Below are 14430 nucleotides of genomic sequence, written 5' to 3'. Positions count from 1 at the left end.
GCTATATGTGATGTATTTTTAGCCAGAATAAGGTACTATCATTGCTGCCCAGGGCACCCCCCCCAGCGCCCTGCACCCTCAGTGACCGCTGCTATGAAGTGTGCTGACAACAATGGCGCACAGCTGCAGTGCTGTGCGCTACCTTATGAAGACTGAAAAGTCTTCTGCCGCCGGTTTCTGGACCTCTTCACTTTTCGGCATCTGCAAGGGGGTCGGCGGCGCGGCTCCGGGACGAACCCCAGGGTGAGACCTGTGTTCCGACTCCCTCTGGAGCTAATGGTGTCCAGTAGCCCAAGAAGCCAATCCATCCTGCACGCAGGTGAGTTCACTTCTCTCCCCTAAGTCCCTCGATGCAGTGAGCCTGTTGCCAGCAGGACTCACTGAAAATAAAAAAACCTAACAAAACTTTTACTCTAAGCAGCTCTTTAGGAGAGCCACCTAGATTGCACACTTCTCGGCCGGGCACAAAAATCTAACTGAGGCTTGGAGGAGGGTCATGGGGGGAGGAGCCAGTGCACACCACCTGATCCTAAAGCTTTTACTTTTGTGCCCTGTCTCCTGCGGAGCCGCTATTCCCCATGGTCCTGACGGAGTCCCCAGCATCCACTTAGGACGTCAGAGAAATAAGATTTTAAACCTACCGGTAAATCTTTTTCACGTAGTCCGTAGAGGATGCTGGGGACTCCGTAAGGACCATGGGGAATAGACGGGCTCCACAGGAGACATGGGCACTAAAAAGAACTTTAGGTATGGGTGTGCACTGGCTCCTCCCTCTATGCCCCTCCTCCAGACCTCAGTTAGAGAAACTGTGCCCAGAGGAGACGGACAGTACGAGGAAAGGATTTGTAAATCCAAGGGCAAGATTCATACCAGCCACATCATTCACACCGTAAAACATGGGAGATACGAACCAGTCAACAGTATGAAACAAAACCAGTATCAGTCCAAAACTGATCCAACTGAAAAATATAACCCTTATGTAAGCAACAACTATATACAAGTCTTGCAGGATGTTGTCCGCACTGGGACGGGCGCCCAGCATCCTCTACGGACTACGAGAAAAAGATTTACCGGTAGGTTTAAAATCTTATTTTCTCTTACGTCCTGGAGGATGCTGGGGACTCCGTAAGGACCATGGGGATTATACCAAAGCTCCCAAACGGGCGGGAGAGTGCGGATGACTCTGCAGCACCGAATGAGCAAACATTAGGTCCTCATCAGCCAGGGTATCAAACTTGTAGAATTTTGCAAAAGTGTTTGAACCCGACCAAGTTGCTGCTCGGCAAAGTTGTAACGCCGAGACGCCCCGGGCAGCCGCCCAAGAAGAGCCCACCTTCCTAGTGGAATGGGCCTTAACCGAATTCGGTAACGGCAATTCAGCTGTAGAATGAGCCTGCTGAATCGTGTTACAGATCCAGCGAGCAATAGTCTGCTTAGAAGCAGGAGCACCAACCTTGTTGGCTGCATACAGGATAAACAGAGCCTCTGTTTTCCTAACCCGAGCCGTTCTGGCAACATAAATTTTCAATGCCCCGACCACATCCAGGGACTCGGAATCCTTCACGTCCCTTGTAGCCACAGGCACCACAATAGGTTGGTTCATATGAAAAGAAGAAACCACCTTAGGCAAAAATTGAGGATGAGTCCGCAACTCAGCTCTATCCACATGGAAAATCAGATAAGGGCTTTTGTGAGACAAAGCAGTCAACTCCGACACTCGCCGCGCCGAAGCCAAGGCCAACAACATGACCACTTTCCAAGTGAGATACTTCAACTCCACTGTTTGAAGCGGTTCAAACCAGTGAGACTTAAGAAACCGTAACACCACGTTAAGGTCCCAAGTTGCCACCGGAGGCACAAAAGGAGGCTGGAAATGCAGCACCCCCTTCACGAAAGTCTGGACTTCCGGAAGAGAAGCCAATTCTTTTTGAAAGAAAATGGATAGGGACGAAATCTGAACCTTAATGGAGCCTAACTTTAGGCCCAAATTCACTCCAGTTTGCAGGAAGTGGAGAAAACGGCCCAGATGGAATTCTTCCGGAGGAGCAGTCTTGGCTTCACACCAAGACACATACTTCCTCCAGATACGGTGATAATGTTTCGATGTCACCGCCTTCGTAGCCTTAATCAGAGTAGGAATGACCTCCTCCGGAATGCCCTTCTCCGCTAGGATCCTGCGTTCAATCGCCATGCCGTCAAACGCAGTCGCGGTAAGTCCTGGAACAAACAGGGCCCTTGTTGTAACAGGTCTTCCCTGAGAGGAAGAGGCCACGGATCTTCTGTGAGCATTTCCTGCAGATCCGGATACCAGGCCCTTCGAGGCCAATCTGGAACAATGAGAATGGCCTGAACCCCTCTTCGTCTTATGATTCTCAGTATTTTTGAGATGAGAGGAAGAGGAGGGAACACATAGACCGACTGAAACACCCACGGTGTCACCAGTGCGTCCACTGCGACCGCCTGAGGGTCCTTTGACCTGGCGCAATATCTCGGAAGTTTCTTGTTGAGACGTGAAGCCATCATGTCTATCTGAGGCAGTCCCCACTGACTTGCAATCTCTGCGAAGACTTCCTGATGAAGTCCCCACTCTCCTGGATGCAGATCGTGTCTGCTGAGGAAGTCTGCTTCCTAGTTGTCCACTCCCGGAATGAAGACTGCTGTCAGAGCGCTTACATGACTCTCTGCCCATCGAAGAATCTTTGAGGCTTCTGCCATTGCCACTCTGCTCCTTGTGCCGCCTTGGCGGTTTATATGAGCCACTGCTGTGATGTTGTCTGACTGAATCAGAACCGGTAGACCTTGAAGTAAGGTCTGCGCCTGACGAAAGCCGTTGTATATGGCCCTTAATTCCAGAATGTTGATGTGTAGACAAGCCTCCTGGCTTGACCACAGACCTTGGAAGTTTTTTCCCTTTGTGACTGCTCCCCATCCTCGGAGGCTCGCGTCCGTGGTCATCAGAACCCAGTACTGGATGCCGAACCTGCGACCCTCTAGAAGGTGAGTACTCTGCAGCCACCACAGGAGAGACACCCTGGCCCTGGGGGACAGGCGGATCATCTGATGAATCTGTAAATGTGACCCGGACCACTTGTCCATAAGGTCCCACTGAAAAGTCCTGGCATGGAACCTGCCGAATGGTATGGCCTCGTAAGACGCCACCATTTTTCCCAGCACTCGAGTGCAGTGATGTACCGACACCCTGTCTGGCTTCAACAGGTCCTTGACCAAGCTCTGAAGTTCCTGGGCCTTTTCTTTTGGAAGAAAAACCCTATTTTCTTCCATGTCCAGAATCATGCCTAAGAAAGGCAATCGGGTCGTTGGAACTAACTGTGACTTTGGTAGGTTTAGGATCCAACCGTGTTGTTGCAACACCCTCAGGGAGAGTGATACGCTGTCCATCAATCGTTCTCTCGATCTCGCTTTTATCAGGAGATCGTCCAAGTATTGGATAATTGGGACACCCTGCTTGCGCAGGAGCACCATCATCTCTGCCATTAATTTGGTAAAAATCCCCGGGGCCGTGGAAAGCCCAAACGGCAACGTCTGAAATTGGTAATGACAATCCTGCACCACAAATCTCAGGAACGCCTGATGAGGTTGATAAATGGGGACATGAAGGTATGCATCCTTTATGTCCAGGGACACCATATAATCTCCCCCTTCCAGACTAGCGATGACCGCTCTGAGCGATTCCATCTTGAACTTGAACCTCTTCAAGTATAGGTTTTAGGATTTTAAATTCAGAATGGGTCTGACCGAACCGTCCGGTTTCGGGACCACAAACAGGGTTGAGTAATAGCCCATCCCCTGCTGAAGCGGGGAAAATTTGACCACCACTTGTTGAAGGCACAACTTTTGAATTGCTGCCAGAACTACCTCCCTCTCTGGGGAAGTAGTCGGCAGTGCCGATTTGAAAAACCGGCGAGGAGGCACCTCTTCGAATTCCAGCTTGTACCCCTGGGAAACAATGTCTATTGCCCAGGATCCACCTGAGAGTGAACCCAGACTTGGCTGAAAAGACGAAGACGTGCCCCCACAGGAACGTACTCCTCCCGCGGAGCCCCAGCATCATGCGGTGGATTTAGTAGAAGCCGGGGAGGACCTTTGTTCCTGGGAACTGGCTGTAGTTGGCAGCTTTTTCCCCTTGCCCTTACCTCTGGCAAGAAAGGAAGATCCCCGAGCTCTCTTGGATTTATGCGACCGAAAGGACTGCATCTGATAATGTGGCGCTTTCTTAGGCTGTGAGGAAACATAAGGTAAAAAAGTTGATTTACCTGCAGTAGCCGTGGAAACCAGGTCTGTGAGACCTTCCCCAAACAATTCCTCACCCTTGTAAGGTAAAACCTCCATATGCCGTTTTGAATCGGCATCACCAGTCCACTGTCGGGTCCACAGTGCTCGCCTGGCAGAAATCACCATAGCAATCGCTCTGGACCCCAGTATGCCTACATCCCTCTGAGCCTCTCTCATATAAAGGACCGCATCCTTAATATGGCCCAGGGTCAATAAAATAGTTTCCTTATCCATTGTATCCCTATCAGTAGATAAGGTATCGGTCCACGCTATAACAGCGCTACAAACCCAGGCTGATGCTATTGCTGGTCTGAGTAAGGTACCGTTATGAGTGTAAATTGACTTCAAGATAGTTTCCTGCTTGCAATCCGCAGGATCCCTGAGGGCAGCGGTATCCTGAGACGGCAGCGCCACCTTTTTGGAAAGGCGCGTCAACGCCTTGTCCACCCTTGGGGAGGATACCCACCGTATCCTGTCCTTGATCGGGAAAGGATACGCCATAAGAATCCTTTTGGGAATCTGCAGTTTCTTGTCTGGAGTTTCCCAAGCACTTTCAAATAACTCATTTAATTCAAAAGAAGGTGGAAAAGTAACCTCAGGCTTCTTTTCTTTAAACATGTGGATTTTTGGATTAGGCACTGCGAGGTCATCTATAATATGCAGCACATCCTTTATAGCAATAATCATATAATGAATACTCTTTGACAATTTTGGCTGCAACCTCGCATCATCATAATCGATACTGGATTCAGAATCTGTGTCGATATCAGTGTCAACTACCGGAGAAAGTGGGCATTTTTGAGCCCCCGAAGGCCCCTGTGACATAGGGAAAGGCAGGGTATGACCCTCTGTACTGTCCCTGGACTCTGCTTTGCCCAAACGTTTTTGCAATAAATTCACATTTGCATTTAAAATAATCCACATTTCCATCCAGTCATGTGTCGGCGTTGCCGACGGAGACACCACACTCATGCGCTCCACCTCATCCCTAGGAGAGCCTTCCGCTTCAGACATGCCGACACACATGTACTGACACACCACACACTCAGGGAAGACTCTATCTGGAGACAGTTTCCCCACAAGGCCCTTTGGAGAGACAGAGAGAGAGTATGCCAGCACACACCCAGTGCCAATAACCCTGGACAAAAAAATTACCCAGATACAGCGCTATTTGTATATTCACTGTGCCAAATTATGTGCCCCCTCCCTTCTTTAAAACCCTCTGTCACCGGTGATCAGCAGGGGAGAGTCCGGGGAGCCAGCTTCTCAGCGTGTGCTTGTGGAGAAAATGGCGCTGGTGAGTGCTGAGGGGGAAGGCCCGCCCCTCAGTGGCGGGCTTCGGTCCCGCTCTTTGAACCAACTGGCGGGGATACCAAAACACACAAATAAGTGTATATTTACTTACAGCCAGTCCTAGAGGAATACATTGCTGCCAAGGGCGCCCCCACCCCCTCCGCGCCCTGCACCCAACAGTGTGCGCTGTGTGTGTTCTGTGTGGGAGCAATGGCGCGCAGCGCTACCGCTGCGCGTTACCTCACTGAAGATCTGAAGTCTTCTGCCGCCTCTGAAGTCTTCTGCCTTCCTATACTCACCCGGCTTCTATTTTCCGGCTCTGCAAGGAGGACGGCGGCGCGGCTCCGGGACGAACCGCTAGGGGAGACCTGCGTTCTGACTCCCTCTGGAGCTAATGGTGTCCAGTAGCCTAAGAAGCACAGCCTAGCATTTAAGTAGGTCTGCTTCTCTCTCCTCAGTCCCACGGTGCAGGGAGTCTGTTGCCAGCAGGCTCCCTGAAAATAAAAAACCTAACAAAATACTTTCTTTCCAGGAAACTCAGGAGAGCTCCCTGTAATGCACCCAGTCTCCTCTGGGCACAGTATTAAATGGAGGTCTGGAGGAGGGGCATAGAGGGAGGAGCCAGTGCACACCCATACCTAAAGTTCTTTTTAGTGCCCATGTCTCCTGTGGAGCCCGTCTATTCCCCATGGTCCTTACGGAGTACCCAGCATCCTCTAGGACGTAAGAGAAATACAAAGAATATATTATAAATATCTCCTTTGTATTATTCTAATGATTTTTATAGTCGCAACTCTAGAGTAAAAAGTCTATGGTAGGTGAGGCAGTGCCTCCCCTGCCTATCCTTTCCGGACATCTCTAATCAAAACTCACCAAATTTCCAGCAGTATATACTGCTGCACCTGTGTATGATGCCCACATGAACTCTTTGGCTCATATATTGTGTGTAAATCTGGCTCTGGTACTACAGGGCGCCTCCTCAACCATTTACATTTCTGTACGTCCGTGGTATATATATTTAAAACATCAAAATACACAGAAAGTGAAGCATTGCAATACCGTAATACCTTAAGAACTTGTCTTCTTGTAGTGCTACATTTCTTTGCAATTCACCAACAGAGAAACCCAGCTGCTCCATGTGTTTTGTTTCCATTATAATTTCTTGCAGTTCAGGGGCAAAATTCACAGCGTAGTGGACATTTTTATAATCAGTGTCCGCTTTCAGTTGGTCAACATCCTGCAAAAATCATTAGGTCATTTGTATTGTTTTATAAAATAAATGACAATAACAGAAAAAAGAAACATAAAGGTGTTCTTCCATTTGTGATGCAGTCTGAAGCTGCTGCATACAGAACGTCAGGACAACCCACAGCTGAGATCTAGTTATTGTCACTTTATAGGCTGACTGCAGCAGATATGTCAGGAATCGACTCACCACAGCCACATCTGTCCGTCGGTGCGGACTCCGTCCGGGGTCCCTACGTTCTGCTGTCGTCCGCTCCTCTGCCGCCAGACGTCATCCTGGGCCTAGGAACGCTCCTGTAACAGCGGGCGTGTGAGCACGCCGCGTTCCCGCCGGGCCGCGGCATGGGCGCCGCCATGACAGTCTCCATCGGTCAGAGTACGGCGGCCAATCCGGAGCTTGGCCGCACCTCCTTTTCCCACTCCAACCAATGTCTGCACACCAGGGGGTATATCAGGAGCTGCAGGGTGAGCCTGTGGTTGTCCTGAACTTTGTGTCACTCCTGCGACCCATGTGCCTGGATTCCTCCGTGTTCCTGGTTACCTACCTGTACCTCCGTGTTCCTGGTTACCTTCCTGCATTTCCGTGGAACTACAAGCATCAGCAATCCCTGCATTTGTATTTGGCTCCACACCTATCTACAACCACTGTGTGCTTCAGCCTCAGCAGTAGAGACTCTCTCCAGGTGCATTCCATCACCTCACCTGTGAAGCAGCTTGCTAGCTGCCTGTGCCTAACGAACTACACTGTGGACTTCCATCTGAGTCTCCTGCATCTGCTACCAGGTTTGCTACACATTTATTACCATCTCTGCTGGCTCCACGGTTTAAACCATTCTGGTTCTCACACCAGTGAACTTATCCATCATTACCATTTCCTCCATAGACTCTCAGCTTCCAAGCTGCACCATTTCCATTGCATACTTTTTATTGTTTATTCCTGCACGTTATTCTGCTGCCTTATTGTGTGAACTTTTATGTTAATAAAACACCATTGCGCTGATGCGCAGAAACCCAATCCAGCCTCCTCACTTCTTCCATCCTACCTCCACTGACCCACTAGCGCCCCCTCCGGGGAAACAAGTAAAACCGAACCTGACAGTAAGTTCAGGAACGATGGACTCGGACGGTGGTCAGAGTGTGGGGTCAGGGGCCTTACAAAATCTGGTCTCCCGCTTGGATGGTCAAGAGGCTGTGCAGCAGCAGATGTTCCAGTTTCTGCAAGGGATGTCCTCCCGGATTGATACACTACAGCAAACCCTGCCTAGTGTACTTGCTACTCCAGTTCCAGTTACCCCAGCACCTGCAAGTGCTGTGAGTTCTTCTACGCCGGCTGCATCAGCTCCAGTGTCACGCTTGCACCTGCCCGTGCCTAGCAAATATGATGGCAGTCCGAAGTTATGTCGCGGGTTCCTTAACCAATGTGAAATCCAGTTTGAATTATTATCACACAATTTCCCCACGTCAAGATCCAAGGTTGCCTACATTATCTCACTGCTCTCTGGTTCTGCCTTGAGTTGGGTGTCTCCTCTGTGGGAACGTGCTGACCCTCTGATGAACAACTACGCTGAATTCGTGTCAACCTTCAGACGTATCTTTGACGAGCCAGGTCGTGCAACATCAGCCTCTGCAGACCTTATTCAGTTTCGTCAAGGTACCCGGAGTATGGGACAATATGTCATCCAGTTCCAGACGTTAGCCGCAGAGATTCAGTGGAATAATCAAGCCCTGGTAGCAGCCTTCTGGCATGGACTTTCAGATCGGATCAAGGATGAACTGGCAACCCGCGATGTCCCTGAGCAATTGCCTGAACTGATTTCTCTATGCATCAAGTTGGACTCTCGCATCCGCGAACGCAACAGTGAGCGTGCTCGTAGTGAGCCGCGCAAGTCAAGAATGGTACCTTCAGTACAATTTCAGCCTCCACCTTCTGATGAGCCTATGCAAATCAATAGGTCCCGCCTAACTCCTGAGGAGCGGTGAAGAAGACTCCGTGAGAGATTGTGTCTTTATTGTGCGGCTGCAGGTCACCAGATCAATTCTTGTACAGTGCGTTCGGGAAATGCCAGATCCTGACTTGTAAAGGAGGAGTCAAGTTGGGATCTTCTAGACAAGCTCCTTCAAACCAAGACCTCATTCTTCCTGTGACTTTAGAGACTACAGATGATCTTCAGTCTGCATCTGCGTTAGTGGACTGTGGAGCCGCAGGAAACTTCATCACTCAAGCTGCGGTAGATAAGTTTCGTTTGCCTATCTGCGAACTCTCATATCCAGTCTACATCACTGCAGTAGATGGTAGCCGAATCTCCAAGGGGAATATCTCTCACCAAACCAGACCAGTGGTTCTGGGAGTCGGGTTCCTGCATTCTGAATTAATAAAGTTTTTAGTTATTCCCCAGGCAACCCAGGAGATCGTGTTGGGAATGCCCTGGCTCCAACTACATAATCCGCAGATTGATTGGTTTACGTTACAACTCACTTCCTGGGGTTCGCATTGTCGCCAGTCCTGCTTAGCCCAAGTTTGTCCTATCAAGTCTTCTGAAGTCAAAACCCAGTCAAATTTTCCTGCGGCTTACCAAGATTTCTCTGACGTCTTCAGTGAAAAAGCCGCTGATGTTCTGCCGCCCCATAGAGAGTGGGATTGCCCCATTGACCTCATTCCCGGCAAGAAACCACCAAGGGGGCGTACCTATCCGTTATCCGTTCCTGAAACTGAGGCGATGAGCGACTACATCAGGGAGAACTTACAGAAAGGATTTATCCGTCCCTCATCTTCACCCGCTGGTGCGGGCTTCTTCTTTGTTAAAAAAAAGGATGGAGGATTACGTCCATGCATTGACTACCGGGGTCTCAATGACATTACCTTCAAAAACAGTTATCCATTACCACTCATCACTGAATTGTTTGATAGAGTTAAGGGAGCCCGCATCTTCACCAAGTTAGATCTCCGCGGTGCCTACAACCTCATCAGAATCCGTAGTGGTGACGAATGGAAGACAGCTTTTAATACTCGAGATGGTCATTACGAGTACCTGGTAATGCCATTCGGGTTGAGCAATGCCCCAGCAGTGTTCCAGCACTTTGTTAATGAAATCTTTCGTGACGTTCTGTACAAATACCTCGTAGTTTACCTGGATGATATCCTCATCTTCTCCCAAGATCTCTCTTCTCATCGTCTGCAAGTCCGTGAGGTCCTCCGACGTCTTCGTGAGAACCGTCTCTACGGCAAATTATCCAAGTGTACCTTTGAAGTTCCCTCCATACCCTTCCTGGTGTCACAATCCTGACTGTAGGTTTCATATTTGGTGACTTACCCCTGCCATCTGTCCCGGATCCTGTGTCTTTTTTAAACAGGTTGTCAGCTCTGAGTTTTCCTGAGTTCTCTGCCTGAAAGGTAATAGTTAATTAGCTCCATCTGTGGTGATCTCCTGTGTGAGGCTGAATTCAGTAATCTGAAGTTTAGGCCTAAAAGCCAGCATCCTATGTTTTGCAGAAGTTCAGGCTTCAGTGTTCTCTCGGCCTGCTAGGCCTCATTCTACATCACAGCCTTGGCTAGAGTAGTCACATGACAGTGACTGTTCACCTGACCCAGAGTTGTTCAATCCTCTTGTCAAAGTCAGAAAAATATCACGATGCACACTGCCATATTTGCACCTCATATGTGTCCCTGCTGCGCATGCGTGCGCTCTCCCGTGCGTGCGCATACTCGCTGTTGCGGGCACCCGCAGGTGCACGGTATGCGCATTTACGGTAGAGATTGTGTGCGTCTAGCGGGCGACTCTTTCGTTACATATTTTCACCATATAATGTATTTTGTAGATTATGGTCCCTTTGATAGATTCTGAAAGTTTAGTTAATGTAGCATGTTCGTGGACAGAGAAATCCCTCTTTGTTTGATACGAAGGGTCAGACAGGAGTAATACAGTGGTGTTTAGTATCCATCGGAAGAGTATTTAATTAGCAATATTCCGGTGTTGGTTTGAAGCGAATTAATCGCTCGTGCGAATAGTTATGGACATAAGAAGTTTATGTCCATTTACTATTATTTGCACTTACTTATCCATGCGGCGGGAAACCCAGTTTCCCACCCACCTGAGCAGTTGGAAATCGTCACAGCCCACCTGTATGAATCAACCTATGACCTTTTGTTATAATGCGAGGAGGAATTCCTGTGTCCAATGAACAATGAGATTGTAGGGACCATTGAATTGTATTGAGTGTGGGGCATAAATAGACAAGCCGATCACATCCAGCTCACTCTTCAACGGTTCTCATTGCTGAAAATCGGGAGCTGGATGTCCAGAGGCGCATGCGATCGTTTCCTTTGTGCGTAAGTTTTTCTCCGCAATCATATTGTCTTTCTTGTTAATGTGGGCCATATCTCTCTCTCTCTCTTCTCCTCTTTCTTTCGTATTCTCTTAAACGTAATAGTATTGTATTGTATTTCCTGTGTAGTTATCTGGTTAGGTAGTCTATGTTATATTGTAGTGTATGACTTGTATTGTATTAATTCTTTTGCAAGTATAACATTCATAATATATATATAAGGCGTTGGACCCTAAGCTCAGGTATCTGTGTATTTCTTATAGTGTTAAGTATTCTCAGAGCGTCGGTGACGCTCAAACAGCTTTTAAGTTAATAAGGTTACACTGTGTTGCATCTACACCCTATCTCTACACTAAGGTTTTACAGCATATTACATTGTTTATGGTTTAGATAGAAAGGTTTAACATTGTGAGCGTCAGCGCCGCTGGTGATCTCCTCGTGGTCCCGAGCGTCCGCTACGCTATAGCGAATCATTACGTTAGTCGGCAGCCAATAGCGTGCCTGCCTGTGATCTCTTGGCCGTGAGCGAACGTGACGCTTGAGCGTCTCGACTACGGCTAAGCGATTGTTACGCAACGAGCGTACCCTTACGGTACTCCATACGTAAATAGCGTACAGTGTTCTTAGACCTCATAAAGGGTTTTATATAAGATAAATATTTAGCTTTGTCAATTGGCGGCTCGTCCTGTCCTTCACATATCTCTGCTAGGTAATTTCAGCAGACATTATCCATCAGCAAAGGGCGGGAGATCATATTCTTCGCAGTGCTGACGGGATAAGCGTCTGCTTCGCTTAGTAAAGGGTGCTGAGGGAATCCGGAACCGGAGGTAAGAACAAAACGCTAGTGTCTTTTAAAACTGTTTATTTCTGTCTTGCGTACACACGCACATATCTGCATTTCTTTTTCATTTGTGTATTTTCATATATCACTCTCCTGTTTGCCATTTTATAATTGATAAACGTACTAAGAGAGATTTGTCGCTATTTCATAGTTAAAGTGTAAAAGTAATGCGTTAAGGGATAAAGTGTAAAGCACACACGCAGCTCTACCTAAAGGTAAAAGGAGAGATTGGTGTGTTGCGCAGTTGACGATCGAGGATCATCTACATTGATAAACGTGTTAGTTGTGTTACGGTGGACATTGGTTTTGTGTACACGTGTCTCTAACAAAGGGCTGAGACTCGCGTACGCAAAGGCCGACGCACGCAGCGTAAATTACGCAACGGAGCGTCTGGGTACGCCCACGTAACTCAAGTCACACGATAGTGTTGATTTTTAAATAACGCAACAGGCGATAAATAGCGCAACAGGCGATAAATAGCGCAACAAGCGATAAGTAGCGCAACAGGCGATAAATAGCGCAAATCTATTTTAAATCCGAAATTTAAATTAACAGATCCTTCTCCAAATTTACAACACATCTGGTCTAAAGAAAAATTTCTGCGCAGAAATAGAAATAGAAACAAAAGTGTGTATGTGGTGAGTGAGTGTTTGTTTTTACAATTTTGGGGATTGAACCACAGAAATCATCGAGTTCTCGTGAAGGTACATACGTGTAAGTGACATACATGGTGGCTAGGGAGGCATCTCTGGTTAAACATAAAATTTGAGCATTAGAGTGTAGCAGACCAGGAGGTCATACTGTAACAGACCAGGAGGTCAGACCAGGAGGTCGCATAACAGACCAGGAGGTCCATGTACAGCAGACAAGGAAGTCCGCTATAGAGACAAGGCACAACACCAAGAAGGGTTGGTGCAACACCCATATAGGCCATAAAGCTCAGGCTGAAGGAATTCGCAGCTGCTGAATGTCGATTCCACTGGTCGCTCCGTACATAAGATTAGTTGCTTATGTACTGAACGATTGTACCGCACGTAATTGTGTGCATTAGTAACCTGACCAGTACCATTTGTGTACGAACCCGGTCATAAACGCTATTTGTACATTCTAACGTGATTTGTGTAATTTTTTATTTTATCAAAAAGGGAAGTTCGCTGGTCACTCAGGAATTATCCAACAACCCCACCTTTACTGGAAAGGGTAAATGCTCTTCGGATCACACTCACATGTTCCAGTAAACGAAGGTTAATAGGGGCCCTGGGTCGAGTACGCCAGCACTATATCAGTGTGTGGGCATATTGGTCGGCGTGGGCGAGTGAGTGAGGTGCTCGGTAAACTTCACCGTCAACCTATCTTTGAATATTTTGTTTTTTTGTAAGGGTTCGCTGAAGACCCCGATATAAAGGTCAGAGGTAGAGCAAGCAACACCTGCAAATTATGGGGGCCAGTTGTTCAGGAAGGGGGCGATCAACCTCGGTTCGGGTTGATTCTGTAAACCGACCAGTCGGGTCGGCAAGGTATGTAATGTGTGAAAAATACGGAAGACACACAGAAATTTTATGTGATGAATGGGAGAAAATGACTGTACATGACGGGGAGAAATTCCCAATAGTAGGTAGCTTCAGCCCAGAAGTGTTAATGAATTTAAGGAGAAGGATATGTCTCATTAAATCAGCAAAGAGACGAATCCAACATTATGATTATTTGCAGCTATGGCAACAGGAGGGTGAAATACAGAGAGGATTGGCTCAGGCGGCGGGATCTGGCCCTATCAGGAAACTGATAGCCACGGCCCCGCCGCCACCATACATATCAGGAGAGAAATTGGTTGCGGAGAATGACGCATCAGGGGGTAACAAACAGGCACTTAGCAACTGTATAAATGTTAAGGATAATGTTAATAAGTTAACCAATGCAAGTATTAACCCGTGCAAGTTGTACCCTGTTTTGAACTTTCCCCAGGAGTGTGATCAAGAGGACGAATCGGCAACAATATCGGCGCTCTCTCTAGCAGCCACTATATCAGAAACGACAGTAGGCACGGCCCAACCCATAAGATTAGTAACAAAGCCCCCTAGCGGAGGGACAGGTGAGGTCGTATCAACGGGTAAGTACGGCACCATACACTATGCTGAGACTATTTCACCACAGGCTGTAGAACCTACACAGAATGATGTTGTTAGAATTAACCCTGTTAAGGTAATAGTAGTGCCAAATGGGAAAACGGACACTTCAGGAGTCACTCCTGTTAGGAACATTGCCATGTACAGCCCGTTTTCCCGAATGGAATTAAGGACCATAGTGTCTGAATTCCCTGACCCCAGAAAAGACTTAGTTGCTAGCCAAAAATACATCAGAGACCTAGGAAACACTTTAGAGCCCAATAACAAAGATTGGCAGGTATTGCTGAGGGCTTGTTTACCCTCCAATGTCGA

General features: G+C 47.9%; 1 protein-coding gene across 2 annotated transcripts in view; it reads right to left on the bottom strand.

The window, feature by feature from the left end:
• The window catches only part of DNAH10 (dynein axonemal heavy chain 10), a 712041-nt gene that overhangs the window by 367189 nt on the left and 330422 nt on the right, over positions 1 to 14430 (bottom strand). For both annotated transcript variants that reach the window (XM_063964569.1, XM_063964570.1), the window contains one exon: positions 6654 to 6823. In XM_063964569.1, the coding sequence (XP_063820639.1) occupies positions 6654 to 6823 (170 nt within the window). The remainder of the gene's footprint in view (positions 1 to 6653; positions 6824 to 14430) is intronic.

The sequence above is a fragment of the Pseudophryne corroboree genome, chromosome 1 (genome assembly GCF_028390025.1).
Source record: "Pseudophryne corroboree isolate aPseCor3 chromosome 1, aPseCor3.hap2, whole genome shotgun sequence".
NCBI lineage: Eukaryota > Metazoa > Chordata > Amphibia > Anura > Myobatrachidae > Pseudophryne > Pseudophryne corroboree.
This window is presented reverse-complemented; position numbering and strand designations above follow the sequence as displayed.